Genomic DNA, 20,727 nt, shown 5'->3' with positions numbered 1-20,727 from the left:
ACGTTAAAGAACGTAAAAATGACGAGATGCAAATTCTTTTAATCATAAAATCGTTGCACTGCCCCTATAAAATATTGAGTATGTATGAATGCCAACCTAGTGAAGCGTTATCAGTGATAGAAGTAGGGTTGGACTTTTTCAACCCATTATACAGCAGAAACACTGCCTCTCCCCCTTCCCATCGTTCCTCACATATGGCAAGACTGTCGCACGTTTCCCCTCCCCTGGCCCAAAAAACTGCATGATCACGGGAAAGGAGCTTTTTGCCCCCCCCCCCCATCATTCCGGCTACATACACATACATTATTTATGCTTATTTTGGTGCAGATATGGCACATCTTAGAGCCTTTTGGCAAGAGATGTGGAAGACTCGTTCATAGTGCAGCTCTTCCACGACTTATTCTGCAGGATGGTTGTGTTATTCGTCAGCATCTGTTGCAAAAATTTAGGCACACATCTCAAGGGTCCCTACAAATGCCTGGTACCACACAGACGACTTCAGAAGGCAGGAACTGCTTTATTAGAGCCACGGCAACACTCGCAAAGTTGCAAAGCACATAGACTATCCCTTGATTTTTGGATTTATAATAGTACAAAGCTGAAGTTGAGTCATCTCTGCTTAGTTCATTATTCCTTATGTCCTTTGACAACTTCACACTTTCAAGGGCTGATAGTCTGAAATAAACTACAGAAACTGGAAGGCGTTCCCAAACAAGTAAACATCCGACTGCTTAAGGAAAATTTATTGTTTCAGACACCAAGAACACACACCTAACATTCAACCACAACTTCTGCAAAAACATCTTCAAGCTTGACCACGCGTGACTTGATGTAAAAAAACGAAACTTTCATGTCACCCTCACTTTTCCCGAAAAAGTTTTCATTACTAACATTCGTCAGAAAAAAAAGATACTTCATGTCTGAAACTTGCTACTTTCAATCATATATTGTCATTGCGATTTCTGTATTGAAATAAATACAATAAGTCCAGTTACAGAAGAAAAAAAAGTGCAAGGTTCAACTAAGCAGCACCAACAATGTGAAAGTAAAAAAGAAAAAAAAAAGAAAAACAAAGTCAAGCAAAAATTCAGCTGTGGTTCTTCGTTTCCAGGCACTGGAAAAGAATCAGTATGGTAGACTATTAATTCAAACACCAGGAAGCCAACAATTTTGTTTGAATTATCACAAGTCTGGATTATCAGAAATTCATCTAAATATGATGCAAGACCAAATTATTACTTTCCATATGAATGGCTACACATACAAAGCAGAGATTTGATGATTTCTTGTACATAAGCATACTGATCATAAGCAGGTATGCCACACAAAAATTTGTGAAGTGTATGACAAGTTTATTCATCTCTCCAAAATGTTTATCGTGGACTGTTAAAGGGGCCCCACTGAAAAGAAAAAAATGTTCTTTTTAACAGTCTGGTTGGGACACACGTGTCAAAAAAATAATTTTATGCAAAAAGGCTCAATCTTGCAAATACTGCAAAAGCTTCGCTCTAGTGAAATGCAGTTAAGGGGAGACATGGGCCTTTAGAGGCAAAAACTTCCTAAAACATCGGCCTAGTTAGATTTATTTGTGCTTCGAACGTAGTCCACCACTGTCGAATCTTATCGAGTTTAAGTTACCAGCTCTAAGTGCGGGGAGCTTGTGCACGTGCTCTCGGAGGAGACTTGAACGGCTGTGCGTACTCACCGCCCTAAGGGATGGGGGCCGTCACTTGGGTAGGGTGTAACGCACGTAGGGCACTTCCACGTCCTCTCCGTCACGGTCATTGCAGCACAGCTCAAACACCAGTGCCTTCACGTGGGGCTCCAGCTTCTTCTGGGACACATTTTTCACCACTTCCGTCATCCTGCGTGCACGGGAGGGGGTGGCATCGTCTTAACGATTGGGAGGGGGGGAGGGGGCCTCGACGTGCATCACTGCACTTCTTTGGAAGCGTACGAAAGTATCTCTCCAAACGGGCACTGGGCTTTCGCCTCTGCTGGGGGTGGCATCTGGTTTCCACCTTACACTCGGCATGTACGAATTTTAGCTACATTGCCGAGGGTCACTTAGTTTCAGCGCCGCAGCTTTGTGCTGCGGCGCACACTTGTGAATAACTTTCGTCTTGCCCCCGCAATGGTGCTGCAGAAACTATGGTAGCCTCAACATATCCACACACACACACACAAAAAACTGATGCAGAGCCGCAGCTCCCATTACAGCATATGCCAGACCGACAAACAAGAGGTGGTATGAAGCCTCTAAACGATAAACAAGATGCAACCTAAAACAAATTAGGAACTTAAAAGACTAGAGCAACGATTTTCATGTTTAAAAAATTGGCAGTGTGTATTTTTTATATTGTTTATCCAAGCACAAGAGGCCAAAAACTAGGGATGGGCGAATAGAGGATTTTAGGTCCAAATCGAATTCAAAGCGAATAGTGATTTTGGCTGAAAAATTTCAAGTCGAATAGTACAAGCAACAAATACCACAAGATAAGTTTAAACTATAGGTTTATATTTGCCCTTATTTGGTACTAGAAGTACTGTAATTGTTAATTTTAAGTGTACCGAGTTCGGGAACACGAAATGATTGAAATGGTCGGGAGCTTGCGCAACCTGGCCGGAAATCCAAGCCAGAGTATTTGGAAAAGTAAAATAATTGAATATTGTTGAATACTTAAATTCAATTCAAGCGAATGCCGAATAGAACAGAATTTGGTGACCTATTCGTAATAACCGAATATTCGCCCATCCCTACCGAAACACATCACCCTGCCCTGATACACTGCTATTTTGTTGCGTAATTGCTAAGTAAACAAGTAATTATTTGCACATTTGGAGCCGCGTGTGGCTGTTAGGAACTACGGTGACAGTGTCACTGGGGGATACGTGGAAGTCAACAAAAACCTGTCCCCCTCTGCTGCTACATTCGCCGTCAGCCCCGTGGCGAACAGTCTTCTGTGTCGAACGGATGGGGTCTCGGAAGAGAGAACCCGAGGGGGAATTATGTGATCCCCCAGAGTATGTCACTCGAAAGGCGATGATGAGTTGAGAGGCACTTTGACCTTTGATTTGTTTCATTTTGCTACATAAAAACTAGCGCTCGCAAAAGATAGTTATCTGTTCTTCGTTTTATGGGAGACACAGATTAATTTCCGCAGTTAATTGGCCAAAGTCCGAAAATCATTGCACCGCCCCCTTTAAACTATAAACACCTTCAAAATATTTTTAAAAAAAGTTACATTTGGGATTTAAATGACTTAATCGAGAGTTTCTTAAACAGTCTGGTAAGGACTGTTTAAGAAACAGTCCTTACCAGACTGTTTCTTCCAGACAAAAACAAATTTTAGGCAAAAAAAAAAAAAAAATTTGGAGCAATTTTGACGGCAAGATTTAATTGAAATTCAGCGCGGGAAGACCATGACGTCACTGGTCATTCCGGAATGACCATCTCGGTCGTGAAGGCAAAGCTGCTTGACCTCTCTTTCACGCGCCCGAAATTCCGAGAGAAAACAAGTGGAAAGAAGGTGACTGCCGACTAAATTGCGTCTCGTGCCAACAATATTGCTCTAAAACTTTTTTACTTTTTTTTGCAAAAAAAAAAAAATAATAATAAAAAAATTTTGGGCACTTATGTTGGCGCGAGACGCGATTGTGTTGGCAATCTCCTCCTTTCCACTCGTTTTTTCTTGGGGGATTGTGGGCACCTCGGCTGGCGCTTGCCTCCGAGTCATTGAGGCACCCTTCAAATCGAGCAAGCGCGCGAGGATCTGCAAAACTCACGTCTGCTCCAGACGTTCCTTTTTCTTGGAGTTGGGCATGAAGAATGAATAGAGCATGCAGACGCCTTGAGAGAGCATCGTGATCTCCAGCTCATGCTTATCCTAGAAAGAAACAGGACGACACAGCACCGTCAAGGACAGTAGTAAGGTGTGAACACTGGCGAGTTGGGGCACAATCAGAGAAATAAACAAAGGTGCAAAATATGAACACAAGGACAAGTAGAAGATGCACACAAACATAGCACTGACTTAAATGGCAATTTCTTTTGGAACAAATTAGAGTGACATATCAGAAACTTGCGATATAAAGAAAAGAAGTAAACCCATGACATGAGCCTACTTCTCGACCAGTTACGGTTCCATGTATACATGCTAATGCTCACAGGCTGTAAAGAAGTTTGATATGCCTGTAGTCCTCTCCCCACCGCCAAAATTGCATTGCCTATGCTCTAAGCTCAGCAATTAAAAAAAAGCAGGACAATAACCCATTACGCAAGGTAAAACACTGTTGTAAATATGTTGCATGTGCTATCGGCATAGTTTACAAAATCCCAGTTATGCGGAAAGATTTACATAGGACAAACAAGCAGATGTGTAAATGCCCGAAATTGTGAGCACTCTTTACGAAGCACTGCATTGGGACATCTCGCTGTACATTGTAACAGATGCGGCGGTACTTTGCGGTTAAGTAATATTAAAGTACTGGCCAAACATCACACTAAGACCGTTAGAAAAATTCACGAGGCTTTTTTTATTAGACATTTGGGAACCTATGTTTGTGTCAGTATAGAAACAACTACCTTTTTGACTGAATTCTCAGCTTTAATCTAACATTTTTGTGACCATGACTAACTGACTGTGATGGAAACATGCCCTGTATAGTTTCCTCTTTTGTGTAAATCTGTGCTGATCGACTGCGATGGAAAGAAAAATCCTATGTAGTTTTTTTCTTCTTGAGGAGTGTCATTATAGCTTGTTCTGAAAGAAAGCTAGAATAGTTAGGTAGTGCTGAGTTTTTCTGGGTCTTCCCTTCTCCTTGTGTTCATTTTCGCAGTTTTCATTTCATTGTCAAAAACCAGCCAGTGAACGCTGGTGCACAAAAAGAAGAACAACTAATTAAAAAGCAACACTTGAGTTGAATGTTTTGAACTGCAGCAAGAGCCTGATTTGAGCACAAATGACAGTGAATTGTTTGTGTTCTATCTTCAATAACAAAAAGGCTTGAGGTACACCTAAGCACTTGAGTTATAAATGCGAAAGCACGAATGCCGTTCTTGCACGCCTCCTCATGATGTGCTTGCGGTGTGCTGGCATTGACCGTGGCGCCGCTCTCCAGAGCAGTGGCACGGCCATTTCTTATCCTGCACGCTGGCAGTCTGCCAGAGTGCGCCAGCAGATTTATTGTGCCCGCGCCGCGCACTGGCGGCGCGGGCACGCAATGCCACGGGGTGGCCCACCTGGAAACTGACGTGCAGCAGCCAATGGGAGCCTCGTTCCTTGAAACTGACGCGCGCCAGCGAATGGGACTGAAGCCGAAATCCATCAGCTTTCGGCTTCACTGTGCTCCTTGGGAGCGGGATAACTAGTTACCGTTGGCTAGGCTTTCCGCACGGCTTCAAAGCTGGGAGCCGTCAGATCGCGGCTTCACTTGGAGAAAGGAGTTTAGGTGCCGTTTCGCATAACTTCAAAGCTGACTACGTCTGCTCGCTCCATGGGACCCCAGCTGATGCTTTCGCATTAAAAACCGAAGCCCACCTTGAAGTAGCTGATGAATTCCTTGAGGGTCAGCTCTCCGGTCACCTCGAAGCGGTCCCACAGGGTGAACTCGTGGTCATAGTACTGCGACAAAATGACAGCCATGTTGTTATTGTGCGCTTTCGGGCACAAATACCTGGCTGAATATTTCTCGAACGCTCGCAACAAAAACAGCTAAGGTCAGGTAAAAAGTCTGCACAAGTACTGGCTTCCACAATGCATCCAAGCAGACATCGTACAGTCCTTTATACCTGTATAACGAACGCCTCTATCACGAAAAAGTCCGTTTAACAAAGTAAAATAAAATTCCGGCCTAACTTCCATGTGTTCAGTGTGTTCCTGACTACTCCAACGAATTCCTGCTTAACAAATATTTCTGTATAACGAAGCTATTTCATGGCCCCACCAAGCAAAGAAGACCGGTGTTACCAAGTTTCTGGGTGAAAAGAAATTGATTCCGTGTAAATTGTTACACTCAATCGACGTGTGCAGAGAAGAGAAATACTTTGGCAGCGGTGACAAAACCAAGAACGTCCACTGCCCCGGAAGTTCTTGGTTTTGGGCCTAAATATAGTAGAACCACAATATGTTCTCTCAGTTGATACGTTTTTACGCTGGTCCCGTTCTACTTCCATAGAGATACATGTATTAGCTTCCTCTCTGTTAAGTTTGCTTTCCCGGTAGTTACGTCCAACAACTAAGCCAGAAAAAAAACACACACAAAAAAAGACCTCACTAAATTTAGGCAGCAAGAAAATAAAAAACTGGGCAAAGCAACAACCGCCAAAGAAAAAGGTAAACAAAGATAAGGCATTCAAAGTCTGATTGCTCAATCACTCTTGTTGACGCGCTCGACTCGACTAAGACTTTTTTGTTTATTTTATTTTGGGGCTAAGGAGCTCGCGCATACAGCGGTGTTCAGGGAAAGAGCGGACGCTACCAGCGCACGCCACCATTCCAACAGCGAGCACTCACAACCCCCTCTACAGCGCCGTGTGCGCCCTCCCCCTTGCAATTCTTCACAAATTTTTTTTCTTCATTTTTACAATTTTTTTTTTTTGCTGCATATTCCCGTGCGCCTATCCTGGCTCGGCGGTCTGCCAGCTCTAAACGAGAGCCATCACAATCTCAGCCGGAAGAGATCTGACATCGCAAGAGACCTCGGACCCGCGCCTTCCACTTCGAACAGCATCGTCGCCAAACGAAAGGGCAATTGAAGCGGCAGGCGGATATTACGCGCTTTTGTTAACATGTGCGGGTCCCCAACAGTTCTGCAAGTACACATAAAATAAACCATTGTATAAGAGCTGCTTTCTATTTCATGTGCAGTTCTCCTAAGTCTGTTATCCGTTATTAAGTTTCCTGGACGATACATTTTTTTTTTCTGCGGTCCCCTAAAAAACATTAACGAGGTTCTACTGTAATTCATTAGTGTGAGGCCCTGTGTCTAGACGGTGCTACGCGACTGTTACTGCGCAGAAAGCGTGTACGCAGCAGCGTAGTGCAATCTAGACACAAGGTTGTATTTGGACCCAAATCGAAGAATGCACGGTACGGAAGTGGCGGCGGAAGCAAGACTACGGAGGCGGTGCAGCGCCCCCACCGTATGCAGTAGCACACACACCTTTGTTTTGCTCACGCCACTGAGTACATGTTAGGGCACTGCAAGAGCCAAATTTTTTAGGCCCGGCCTGACAGGATATTTAACCTCTGGGTTTGGCCCGAATGCTTACACACAAGCCCAAGCCCGGCCCAAATCTGACAAAATTGTTTTAAATATGAGCCTGAGCTCAAGCCCAACAGGTTATAAACACAAGCCCCCAAAAATTTGCAGGCTTTAACCTAAAAACTGCCTAAGCATAAGGTGTGCACTCTCCCACTATGCTGGTGGAATACACGCTTTCTTTTATCCACGCAGTCGGAACTTGCTTAAATTTGTTCGACCGAAACGCCAATCTCCGTCAGATTCTAAGATCCCCAACCTTGCTTGATTGGAGTCCCTAAATTGTTTGGCCTCAGAGTGATAACAAGAGGTCGAAGAAGCTCCCTTCTACCTGCGACGCCAAAATCTAAGCAAGTCCCAGTACTATGAAAATATTTTACCGATCCCACGGATGTTTTTATAAAGGCGTTTGACCGTAAACAGTAAAATATTCGTAATGAAACGACTCTTTTGGCAAAAATATTTCACAAACTAAACAAAATTAAACAAGTCATATAGGGCCGAAGACGAGGGATCACAAAATGTGTCGTGTACAAACCAACCACACACAATTTTTGTAATATTATTTGTTTGCGTGTGTAACGCACACGGCATGTCTCTCTTATACAACAACTGTTCAGGACACTTTTTTTGTAGAAAACAACCCATGAAACACATTCTGCATTGAAACGTTTTGCAAATATAATGCCAATGGTACTAAGTTGCTGCACAAGCTTGGCACAATCATGAAAAATAACCTTTTCAAAACCCAATTAAGCTAATCTGGCCCTCGCAATCGGATCAGAGCAAAGACAGGGATAATCGACATGGCAGGCACTAGACGGCATGCATGCTTGGAAGGGAGTCCATCATGTCGCGGCAAATCGCAACAGAAGGCATTCCTTTTGAAAATCTGACCCACCTTCTGCTTGGGTGCCGAGATGGGCTCCGAGAAACCGAAGAAAGGTAGGGCCAGGTTGACAAAGCCGTTCTTGAAGAGTTCCAGCTTGTCGTGGCCTTGAACCAGCTGCAGGCAAACGGGAGAATCGTTGAACTAATCCCTCAGTGCAGAAAACTATAGTCGCTGACAAGGTGTCAAGGGCAGGGAGGAGCATCAGTTGCCCGCCTCCAGCGCCAGCATCCCACCCTCAACGGCGCTTCAACGTCTCGCGCACCTCTAGCGTGCGTGGGCACAGTCAAAGCACGGCGGAAGGCACGGAGCCCACGCTGGAGAAGCCAAGCATTCGAAAGACGTGCCCTGCCAACCTCTTTCCAACGGCAACAATTGAAAACGTGCGCAAACGAAAGCATCGCTTCAAGTTACCCTCCACGTGTGGCCAAACGCTCACCACGATGCCTGGAGTTGGTCTGTCAAGTTTGATGGCCCAAGCTTAAGGAGGCGATGGAGGTTCGACCATACTTTTTTTTACTCGCACGGGACTCTTTCTGGAGCCTAACCCACCTTGTACATCTCGAGGCAGACCAACCCTGCCACAAGCGAGGTGGTCGTGGCGATGGCCGGGATGATCTTTCCCGCGATGAGCTTGCTGCGGTGCCGGTCGGCCGGGGCGATGTCGTAGTTGGCCGCCCGCAGGTTGGAGGCCGCCACGATGAAGTCCATGTGAAAGTTAGAGTCGTCGTCCTTCTCAAATTCCAACGGGGTCAGGGGCAGGGAGGCCAGGGAGGCTGCGCTGGGTAGCTCCTGCTGCAGGACGCTCAGCCGGTCCACGTCCGTCGAGCCCGTGTCTGCCTGGGCCTCCGCATCCGTGACGGCAATGCGTACGCCGGATCGGGGCACGAACTCCGGCACGTGGACCCTGGACAGCAGCTTGGCCACCTCGTCCCGGTCCCGCGAGCCCGGCAGGCCGAACATGGCCGCCCGCAGGTTGGCTGCAGCCACCACGTAGTCCATGTGCAGGGGCTATGTACGGGCAACCGCCAGTTAGAACGCAAGGGCGTGTGGGATCAAGCTTAGTCACTCTTGCACAAGTTGTAGAAGCTCCTGGCAACTCACGTCACGAGCACCGCGAGCCAGCATAGTTAGAAAAGAATAACCTAATACTGTCCCCAAAAACAACGAAGGAACAGCACCGACCTACCACGATATCCTAAGAAAAGGCATTGATCACGTGCCGGAGGCTGGGCTTTCGAAACAGATACTTTGCCGCTCACGTGTTTGCAGTAAAATGCACATCTAAAGTTTTTTTTTGGCTGATGTGCAATGTGGGGAGGGGGTTCAATTTACAATCATGTCAAAATGGTACCCTCTGCCTTTGATAACACTTCCATTGCGAAAACCGACTGCAAAAGCCTCCCAAACCCCGAGTTGCTGGTTTCCGAATGAACTAAAACGAGGTAAAGCAGCAGAAACTCAGCAGAGCGCTTCGGCTCAACGCCCCGTGTCCTTCGAAAGACAGCACTTACCTCGTTGGGATCAAACTCGATGTGGTGAGGACAGCGCTTGGGTCCCGACCAGAAGGGAGCCCCGGAGCTCGTAGTCTGCGAGCCAAGCAACGAATGGGTGAAGGGCAAGTACAGAGAGAGAGCGGGAGAAAGGGAAACCCATACCTGGTCTTTGGGGAAGTTGAAGAGCAGCTGCCTGATCTGGTTGTTGTACTGGTCTTGGAAGCGCAGCCGCGCCCAGGCCACGCAGTCGGCAAACGAGTGCGGACGCTCGTCCACCAACACCTGCTTCACTCCTTCCAGAACCTCCAGCTATGGGACGAGATACACTTAAAATTGGCGCCACAGACTGATCCTTTTTTTTGAACGTGTTATCTTGCTAACGGGGCATTGCAGCACACTGCAGGCTTGAGAAAGCGTTTCAAGATGCGCTGCCAGAGTTCTTGTACTAACGAAATACCTCACAGCACAAAGCCAAGCACGGGGACCACATACACTGCGCGACGACGGTAGCGCAACTATGGCACTGGTACTTTTTTACACTCAGCAAAACCTTTTATCGCTTAAGCAAGTGCCCCGAATAAGCACCTTCCACCACACAGACGACCTTTCGGATCCAAGCAAAAGCAATGATCGCTTGAGCGGGCTAACAATTTTCAAATGGGGGTCCGCGGATCTTATACCCTGAAACATGAGTCGTTGAGAACAACTGCTGTACATCTTGAGAAACTTTCTCTTAACATGTTGTAAGGTTCTGACAAATCAAAGGTGTGGACCAAAGGGTCAGACACACACTGTACCAGCCCAAGAAAATGGTGCCAAAACCACAAGGCTTTGTTCCTAACCGAATTGCACATCTATCTGATCTGTGGCTCATAGATCCACACTCCAATTCTTGCGAACGTGAAACTTTTGCTATCCAGCACCCAGTGGCAAACAACGGAGCTCACCGGCTGATTCCCGGGGAGCTTCAAAGTCTTTTCCATGAACCTTGGGTCCCTGGAAGCAAAAAAAGGGGAGGCACGAGCTCCGCATAAATCACCACCCAGACATACACAGGCAGTCACAACACAGGAGGAGGGAAGGCGGTCCCAGAGGAAGGAAAAGGGGTAGCACACACTTTTGGAAAAGCTGCACATACTTGAGATAGTGCACAGCATTCTCCGCACTCTGCTTGAAGAGGCCCTCAAACTCATCACGAGCCCACTGAAAACAGAAACCAGTACCCACGTCACACCGTGACCCTCAAGCAGAGTATTACTACAATGGCACTGCAAACCACTTCATTGACAAACCTATACTTTAGTAGCTGTATCTGTACTTTCTGTTTACCTTAGGCTAGAGCAGTCAAACAAGCAAGCATATGTGGGCTTAGCACTGCTGCCAGTTATGAGACATTTGATTGTTTTAAACAATTTTTTTACGGATACTGTACAACATAGGCTACAATACTCTGGAGACCAAATGTTTTCAGCAATACTGGCACACTAGGTGGTTTCAGAGCACAACCAAAAAGTTGCCTTCAGCAAGGAGCAGAGTTCAATAGCCAGCTTTCAAAGAACCAACAAAACTGGCGGCAACTACCAGATCAAGAAATGAGCATAAGACTATGAATCACCGACTACAGCTTGCATCCCCAACGATGCACCACGAAACTGCCGCCCCAAATACCATGGCTCATATCCTACACACTAAAACGCAGCTCTCGCTGCTATGGGGACACTGCTCTAGGCAAGGTAAATGCCAATTTGTCTTTAAACAATGTTTTCATCAACAGGAAGAAAAGGGCTATAAGCTAGCACATAGCGGAGCAGCAGAAATGGCACTCACTTGGAGCGTGTGCTCAATGGCATTGGGGAAGTTCTTGAGGGTGCAGATAGGAATGGACTTCTCAGGGGGGTCCTGGGACGAGGAATAGGACTCCGTCAGGTGGGGGATCACCACCTGCACATTCCCCTTGGTGCCCAGGGTGCCGGACTCCAGCAGGGGCTTGCGGTAGTACACGCACCGACGGTCCATGTAAATACCTGCACATGGCCACGGCCCTCATCAGACGTGCACAAACGACGGCTTTTGGCAACACATCCAACGAGAACCTAATCGTTGAATACCATAGACAGGATTGCTTCATTTTTGAAGTACAGAAAAATTAGTTTTCCTATACCTTTTTTTTTTTAATGCTTGCTTGACATTCCCTGTTAAATTTAGCACAAGGGTGGGGCAAAATCTGGTGCTCATCTTGCAGATTGTATTGAAAGGGGACGCCACTCTGATCTAACCTTTTTTTATCCAGTAAGAGCCAAGCGGACAACCCTTTTATCCAGAACAGCCTTTGGCCTTTTTTATATCAAAAAATCTTAATCTTAATTTCAAAAAATAAATGTGTATATTATACTAGTCTTTACCTCAACCACAGTAGTAAAAAAGAGTTTGGCTCGTCACGCAGCATTACTAATTTCCCACTTTATGTAGAGAGTAAAGATATAGGTAGGTGCACGTTAGGTTAGATATATGTTATCTTATGAAGAGGTGCAGGTTTCAAACACCAAAAGCATTGCTTCTTTGTCCGAGACGACCATATTTTTTTTAAGAACTACTTCGCGCGGCATATGAACAGTGCGCAAACCTTTCTTCCTTGAAATGAAAACGAGTATACACTCCGTGCGGGAACTATAGGGGGCGCATTGAAAAACGCGCGCAGTGCCGCTAGCGGAGGAGCTGGCGTTCGACAGTGAGGCGCGTTCAGCAGCCTGCGGCGCCTTTTCGCATGCCAAGCTGTGGCGGCGGAAGCGCGCACGGACGAAACTTTTGCTTTTTGAGCCGATACATTGAAGCTGACGTTGCATGAGTGCTGGGGCAGAAGGGCATTTAGCTGTTCTCTACATCTTATATATTGAGTTTGAGTCGTTATTAAGGGTAATTTCTCTAGTTGCGGCCGAAAAGGAGTTGGAGCAATTTTCCGAAAAGCAAGACGGCCGCCACCATAATTGCTCTGAGTGGGAAATTTATTTCGCTCGTCGCTGTAAACGTAGGACTGTTGGAACGATAATATTGGAGGCGAGTGAGATGTTCACCAAGTTTGTGCACGAAGTGTGCCAAGTTTCATTAAGACAGCAGGTGTGAAAGTTGTGTTTCTAACGAATGAAGAAATAAAGCTGTACGGGATATCCAATATTGGACCCAAAATGTTGTGTTATAACCGGGCTCTGCGAAGTGCAGATTTGGGCACACAGGTGCTTGGACTTGACAGTAACATGATACAGCACTTATTATATCAAAAAGAGGTGGCAGAGGGAACCCAGGAGGAAATTTGGTTTGGGCGGCGTAACTCAATGGTAACCGGTTTTGACCATGAAAGGGCTGTCAAGAGAATACCACTCGTCGTGGGAGGTGGAGACTTTACCGGTAGGGACTAGTGGACTGTACTCCCAATTGAAGCAACTTTACGAAAGGTGGTTCCAAAGCCGAGAAAACAAAGTTGTCGGCCAACAGACGGTTTGGCCGCCAACTGCTTTTGCGGTCAGCTGTTGTGTAATAAATAACCTGTTGTACGAGGTGCTGATTTTTGGCGCACAGGTACTTTGACATGACCGTAACTTGGCACAACACTTATTATAACAAAAAGAGTTGGCATAGCAAAACCTGTGGCGGCGTAACTAAATGGGAACTGGCTTTGACCGTCAAAGGCTGTCTGATAATATCACTCATCGTGGGAGGTGCACACTTTACAGGTAGGAAGGGACCAGTGGACGGTACTCCCAGTTCGAACCACTTTGCAATAGTTGGCTCTAAAGCCGAGAAAAAAAAAATTGTTGTCTACAGAACTTGGGATGTCAGCGTTTCATCATCCAAAAGGAGGCTGATCAAGAAAGAAAGCACACCACATAAACTTCCATACTCAAACGTCGATTCTCCAGTGATTTCGAGTTTCATTGTTGTTTTCTTTAGACTTATATTTTTCACTTTTTTACCGTTCGAATCTTTCTTCATGAAGTACAGATTGCGTGCCATACTTGTCCGGAAATATCATCGACACGTACGATGGGGACGAAACTTCTTTGGAGGGCATTCCTCCAACAAAATTGGCACTGCATACCCGCGAGGGTGGGATGGCATTTCAGTTCGTCCCATCGGCGCTGACACATGTAGGCGTTACTGGTACGAAAACAAACGCAGAGCGCCAAGCGGCAGTGTAGAATATGTCAGCCGTCCCGACACAGTGGCAGACATGATCGAGAGACCAAATTTCTCGCGTCGTACGGCACGGCTCCATCGTTGTCGCTGTCCCACAAAAGATCGGCAAGCTGAAAAACTGTGAAACTTAGTCCCCACGAGATACGATGCATAACTATTGAAGCACTTAATGAAGCAGCACAGGCAGCACTTCATGCTGTGAACCCAGCGCAACCGCACCGACCAGACTTCAACGCGTACCAACGTACGCGGCGTGGTTTCGGTTTCATTTTCTCTGGGGTTCTCACTGCCTACCTTCGGTACCGGCCGCGCGGCGGCGCGCCAGTCGCGTCGCACGGAGTGTATAGTTACACTAGGCAAACAAACAACCTTTTTCGCCGAAACAAAAGCAACTTTCTGGCAACTCGAGCAATATCCCACACTCCCGCCCATTAGCAAAGGGGACAAGAAAGATTTCTGGCGCTTCTAGCACGAAGGTCAGCAACATTTGTCCTGGTACGTTAGAAAACACCCGGGGTAAACACAAACGCCACAGGTACCGTGGATCGCACGAGGGAGCACTCACGCGTGTCCACATTGTCGAGGGCGTTGGCCACGCCGTCCAGCTCCTCAAAGAAGTCGTCGTTGTAGACATGCTCCGTGTCTGGCCCTACCCGGTTCTCGTGGGCAGTGATCTTCACCTTGGGGTTCATCTTCTTCACTGCAGCTGCGGCAGTGCTTGCCTTCAGCTTCTGCAGGGATTGAACCGGGCACACCTCACACCTCCACGAAGGTAAATCAAACTGAACGAGAGCTGCCCCGCGCACGGCCGCTTGGCATTCCAGATTTGGCACTTTAGAGACAAAATAGTTTCTGGTGCATGTTCCAAGGCACAGGCTGGGTCAGACTGCCAGTGAACAGGGCAAAGTCCACCCGAAAACACCCTGAAAGTCTTTGTGTTCCCACAGAGTCCGCAGTGCAAGCCCCACAAGGTTCAAGGGATAGCACCTCTACAAGTGGGTTGTAAAACCTGCCTCACTCTAAAACACTCCCACGTGCAGTGTGCACAGATGTGCACAGATGTGCCCGATCCAAAGTTTGCAAGACTACAAGGAGTACTTCACTTTCACAATCGAGGCACCGGAGTACATCACTAGGCAAAAGACTGTGAGGAAAGACCACTCACGCCGACATCCCATGGGCGGAACAGGAACTGTCGGTTGAGGTTGGACCTCTCGATGACGTCCATGTCCGTGATGTAGATCTGGCCTTCCTCCGCACCCAGGCCCATCATGGCGAAGTTCTTGAGCAACTCGCATCCAATGGCCCCGGCACCCACCTGAGAATGCGGATTTGGGCCATGTCGACGTGCTAAAAGGCACTGGTAAAGTCCCTAGGAGCATCGCTGCAGCCTTTCCAGATGCAAGACGTACCAGCAAAGCACTTGCCTGCACTCTTATCATTTTGGAGAAAAAACAATAAGCCACTCCACTCTGTCAAGGTGGATGACCAGCGAAGCTGCTTAGCACATGACACAGGCCCGCCACGAAGAGGCAGAGGAAACTAGAAATGCACAATGGGACCACCACCCCAGGAGAGCGGAAGGAAAGGAAACTACGCATGCAAGTGCTTGAATTGATGACAAAGAAAGCGGTGCGAGCGCAGACACGGCTGACGCGGGTTGCAGAGCAGCAAGTCTTCGAGAAACCTTGGTCTATTCGAGTCTACTGATCTTGAAAATGGTGCCTATTGATAACTAATCTACTGAAAAGACCCATTGCTAAATTACCCAAATGTCAAGGAGAATGCAGTGAATGGTGCTCCACGTGCCAGCAACAGTAACTGTTCTAAAGCAAAAGCCTAAAACAAATGGCATCTTGCACGCGCGGTCGTCAACGCTTTATTTTGGTTATTTACTTTGAATATTTTATCTGGGGAAGGCGTGCGTGCGGCGGTGCGAGCGTAGAGTTTTTAGTCTCTGCACACAAAAAAATCCACGGAACCTTAGCCATAAACAGCTTCGCTGTAAAATACTCACCAGGAAGTACTTCTGGAGACCCAGTTTCTTTTGCACTTCGGCACCCAGCACACAAGCTTGAGCGCCGTACCGAGTGTCCAGCTGCGCAACAGAAAACATCAATTATTAGATATTCTACCCTATCTAGTTTTGTCATCCTATAAAAAAAAGATAAAAGTAAACCCAGAGGCGATCTACGAGATGAGACAAAGAACCAAACATTTTTTTGCACGCTGGTACCCAACTGTGCTTTCTGCAGTGCGCACATCGACTGATCAGGCACGAGACTCAGCCTCTGCAGAGACCGACAACGGCGCAACTTTACCGCATTGTTCCCCCCATCTGCAACTTGTGCCGCCAACCACCAGCGTGTCGTATACAATTTTTAAACAAAGTCCGTGTTCGAGTAAGGAACTTAAAACAGTCTATCAAACCACTACCACTACAGTAGGCAGGATCATCTAGCACATTTTCTCTACCAACCGACATGAAGAGACAAAACTGACCAGAGCGGTGGCGTGCTCCTCCGAGACCTCGCCGGACGTTGGGAGACACTCGAGGGCATCGAAGTAGAACCACTGCTGGATTGGGCTGAACTTGCCACTGCAAGCCTGGAAATAAAGATGTACAATGCATTAGGTCCCGGCAAAGGCAAAAGAGCAAACAACCAAAAATTAATATACAGTTAACACACATCATTCTGGCCAGCCACAAATTCTTTCGGGAACGCATCACAAAAGCTGCTCCATTATGTGATCGCACTGGTATCGGTCTCCAGTCTTCATAATTATGGCAATCTCTCGGTGGCAAGCGATCTAATAGAAAACCACGTGCACAGGGTCTATACTTCTTTTCACAACAACATGGCGAACTGTGGAGGCTACAGCCTCTGCGACCCAATGAGCGCGTCAAAGCGAGGCAAGAGGTACCCATCACGGGAGCCAAAGTCAAAGTCAAATTTGGGAGTTTTACATGCCAAATCAACGACTGACATCTGGCACGACCGAGCGGAGGACTGAGGATTAATTTCGACCACCTGGGGATCTTTTGAGGTGCCACTCAAATATCAGTTACCCCCTCACGGCGCCTTCTCTGCAATAAGCCTCCGTCAGACTGCGGGCACCTCGGCCGGGATTCGAACCCGCCACATGGGGATCCGTACGCCGGCGCTCTCGCCTCGTTTGTGTCACTGCGCCAAATGCGAGGCCCGGAAGAACCGGTTGTCGTCTGCTGGCCAAGAGTAGTCTGCTGCAAAACCAACCGACTTCGGATGAATGTCCCCTGTCGCAACATTGCCGTCCACTAGAGTAGCGAGCTTTTCGGGAACATTTCATGAGACGACCATACGCTCAATTTACCCCCAAATCTGTGGCAGGTGCTAATGCCACAGCTAAAGCGGTCGATTATGGAGCTGCAATCATTCAAACATTGCTTAAAAGCCACGTTGCTCTCGGAAAAGAGTCGATACAAATAAGCACCATTGAAAAGTAACGAGTCTTCATCCTCCTTCCGCGTCGTATAGCGTAGTGCGGATCAAGATGGAATCACGGGAGTTCAATTGCCTTTAAAAGAAAAAGAAGCCTAGGACCGCTTTGAGTCGCGGACGGTGCTGTTGCTGTGGTGGTAGCAAGGCCTCCGTGGCCTCGACCATGGAGCTGAGCTTGTCGCTCCGGCGCTCTTATTGTAATGCGGTAACCTCAGCGTCCGCAACCCGCCAAGTTATTGTGAAACAGTATAGAAAGTTTGGGAGACTCGCGCTGCTATACACATTAATTTTCCCCACCGAAATAAGCAAATGCCACAAGTTCCTTAGAATTGATCAGTTGAGTAGGCAACGAGTAGTTGCCTACATCACATCGCTACAATTTAATCAGTCTTTTTGTTGAATGTAGTTCCAGCCTTGGTGTTTATATTGCGGCGCGCGCAGCCGGCCAAGTAGGTAGTGCGGCCGTGGCCCAACAATGTGTCCCCCCCCATCGTGGTTGCCTCCCACGCGAAGAGCCAGGGTTCGATTCCTGAGAGTGACGAATCTTGTTTCTTCTTGCAATTTAGTGTTCTGGTAAATTTGAGAATCCTGTTACTTGTTCAAGGTCTGAATGTTCTACGAGCCAAACTTTCTACACAGATTGTTCCATAACCCCACGCGTGTACATAAGGGGCTCCGCGTGCCGAGCCGCAGTCACTCGCCCAGCGTTCGATCCTGCTGTTACGCCGAATTCGACGCCCGCGACGCTCTGTTGTCATGTTCTGTTCTCTTTTTTGTTTTGGGCACAAGTTTGCCCCATTTAAAATTTATTTATTCCAGTTTCCTTAGTGCTCTTTTGGTCACCACCCGTGACAATATACATGGCGTGTACTGACGTCGCAGCGCATACTTTTGACCAACATGAAAGAGAAAGGGAAGCTGCTTTTGTGAGAATTTTGAGCGACAGGTTAACTTTCTATAATCTTCTGGGAGGAAAACAGCGACATGTGGGCAAATCTCGGAGACACAAAAGAGGGTCCTGGTGAGACAGGAGCTCCTTCTTCCCCTCTTTCCTGGTAGCCATCGGAGCGCTCTGTGGATGACGTCATGTGCAAACCACGTAAAAAATACTGGCAGTAGAGAAATAAATAGTAGAAAACATGAACACCAGAACAAACAGTTTCGGCAAACTGCAAAACAGGCGATACCTTCATTAGCTCCTGCGCGGCGATGCCTCCGATCACGGCCTGCATGGGGCACAGGGAACCGGCAGACACTTGCGCCAGCAGGGAGATGAGCTTCTCGTCCAGCTCGTCCACCTTGGCCGTCGTGGACGCGTTCCTCTCCTTGGCCAGAGCCACCACCTCAGCCGCGTCCTCCTGGATTGAGTCGAACCCACCCAACACATCCGGCTCAGTGCTCTCCACGAGATTCGTGCAATGCAATTTAATGTGCAACTTAAAAGCCCCAGATAATGTACCCGACCTACCCCCTCGTAGAGCGGGGGACCCTCAAACCTTCCGTTCTTCAAGGATCTCAAGGACCCAACTTCCTCCAATGGCACCTCGGTCTCGACACTGGTGCAACAAAGTAGTTTAGGAGCCTACGGAGCCCGCAAACAGTAGTAAACATACTAGGCAGTGTTTGGCTCGTGGGCATCTACGGGTAGCATAGATCTGCTAAAATAGTGCTTAAATTGAAAGGACACTTTACTTAGGGGCCGGGGCTGTCAAGGAAATTTGGGAGCCAAGTATTCCTAAGCAAAGCTTTTTCTCATTTTAGGGGGGGCACGACCTTAAAATCACAATTTTTTGAAAAAGTCACGTTGTTGAAAAATAGTCTTATCAGCTTGTATAACTCCCGAAGAATGATGTCAAAAAGTTATTCCTGTAGATCCAGTATTTACTCCGAAATAAATTATTTCTGATGTACAGGCGGCCAGCGCGCTTCATAAAAACGCACGCGGTCACACCAATTTGCCATTCTCAAAGTGCGCTTGCTCCGCGTTCATTAGGTCTAGCACAGGCAGGCACCCCTCATTAGAAAAAGTGCTTAGCCCTCCTTTTGGTATAGAGCTCCTTGCGAGACGTTGTGTGCACCAGACGTGAAACTGCATAGAAAACAACACCGCACGCTCTCTTATTGGCCACACTGGTGAATAATAAACTCTGATTCGCTTAAACCTGCCACGTGACCCAATATTCCATGCAGCGTGGAGTGTATATGCCAGTCTCCTGCATCAACGCCTTGCCTGCATTCATACCACCCCCCGACAAGGAGCCAATTCATTTCGCTTCTTCCACTGGGATGGAGTCCTGGTGCCACTTGAACCGAAGCAAGGCTCTCAAGGAAGCGAGAGAATCACCAGCATCTCGGCCACATAAGCCAGCTTTTCCAAGGAGATAGCGAAGGAGCTAGTGCCCTTGTACAACCGCCTGTCACGGAATGATTTTCTTTAAAGATGTTCCCAGATGAAAACCCAGAACGGGAATGATTTTTCAACGCCTTGCTTTGGAAGAGGTGCCCAAAGGTCGCTCATCTAAGTACTGTCGAGTGTGCTGCGACTCTTGCAGTCTTCGACCTGGGTCCTCTAGGCTTTGAGAAAGTTATTTCGGAGATGGGCATTAAGCAAGGGAGCCACCAGACATCACGGGCTGTGAAGGTCACTCGGACGAAGGTTGCAAAGGCCCAAGTGAAGGCACCGAGGCATCGCGCAAAAGACAAAAGATGGAAGCTCTGGCCAAAGCACAGAAGGACAATGCAGAGGAGAGACTGCCGTACGCTCCTGGAGCATTTTAGGTCAAGTCGAAAGTGCCATCGAAAATGGAACACAATATAAATTTTAAAACGCGTTTTCCTCAGCTTTATGTTTTGAACATTTTTTCATTGCTCAAAAACTATCATTCGATGACTGAAGTACCTTCGTAACTGCTGTGCGGTTTTTCTGGAGTGAAATATACAGGAGAACTCGACTATGTGCTTACTTTTTCAAGATTGCTATTTCTTTAGCGAGAAAATGTCAACTTTTGTAACAGTAAAAATATGAATGAAATTAACCCCTTTTTCGAAGTTTACTTTAACGCTAAATATGGCGCTTAAAATTATTTGAAACCCACTACCGATTAGTCTAGTCAATCGTCCTTATATCCAAGGAAACAAATTGTGACATTTTGGTACTGTTTTGTAACGATAGTTTTTTCCCCTAGGCACTACACTAATTGCATAGTATTTTTGACATAGAAGGCTGTAACTTGGCACGAAATTGACGTTTTCAGCTGAAAGTTGGTGTAGCCTCCCAAGTTTGCATGCCTAGTATACCCTGCCAATTTCATTGAAATAGCACTAGTACTTAAAAAGTAGACCCTCCAAGGGAGTGCCTCCCCTTAATCACTGTTTTAGCAGCCCTGAGCCACCCATTGATGCATAA

General features: G+C 47.1%; 1 protein-coding gene across 21 annotated transcripts in view; it reads right to left on the bottom strand.

Moving 5' to 3' along the window:
- Positions 1–497: 497 nt before the first annotated feature.
- The window catches only part of LOC8053613 (ubiquitin-like modifier-activating enzyme 1), a 37,266-nt gene continuing 17,036 nt past the window's right edge, over positions 498–20,727 (bottom strand). For 5 of the 21 annotated variants that reach the window (XM_042291809.1, XM_042291808.1, XM_042291812.1 and 2 more), the window contains 15 exons: positions 18,509–18,679; positions 16,342–16,446; positions 15,857–15,937; positions 15,005–15,157; positions 14,405–14,570; positions 11,476–11,672; positions 10,766–10,851; positions 10,596–10,644; positions 9,667–9,957; positions 8,705–9,163; positions 8,165–8,269; positions 5,541–5,624; positions 3,787–3,887; positions 1,706–1,865; positions 498–1,400 (listed from right to left, as the gene is read on the bottom strand). In XM_042291809.1, the coding sequence (XP_042147743.1) occupies positions 1,727–1,865; positions 3,787–3,887; positions 5,541–5,624; positions 8,165–8,269; positions 8,705–9,163; positions 9,667–9,957; positions 10,596–10,644; positions 10,766–10,851; positions 11,476–11,672; positions 14,405–14,570; positions 15,005–15,157; positions 15,857–15,937; positions 16,342–16,446; positions 18,509–18,679 (2,187 nt within the window). In that variant the 3' untranslated portion in view covers positions 498–1,400; positions 1,706–1,726. The remainder of the gene's footprint in view (positions 1,401–1,705; positions 1,866–3,786; positions 3,888–5,540; positions 5,625–8,164; positions 8,270–8,704; positions 9,164–9,666; positions 9,958–10,595; positions 10,645–10,765; positions 10,852–11,475; positions 11,673–14,404; positions 14,571–15,004; positions 15,158–15,856; positions 15,938–16,341; positions 16,447–18,508; positions 18,680–20,727) is intronic. The other 16 variants (XM_029982353.4, XM_029982352.4, XM_040503366.2 and 13 more) reach the window with 5 other exon arrangements.

The sequence above is a fragment of the Ixodes scapularis genome, unplaced genomic scaffold (genome assembly GCF_016920785.2).
Source record: "Ixodes scapularis isolate PalLabHiFi unplaced genomic scaffold, ASM1692078v2 PGA_scaffold2__306_contigs__length_199485367, whole genome shotgun sequence".
NCBI lineage: Eukaryota > Metazoa > Arthropoda > Arachnida > Ixodida > Ixodidae > Ixodes > Ixodes scapularis.
Note: the sequence above shows the minus strand (reverse complement) of the source record. Positions and strands in the feature narration are given on the sequence as shown.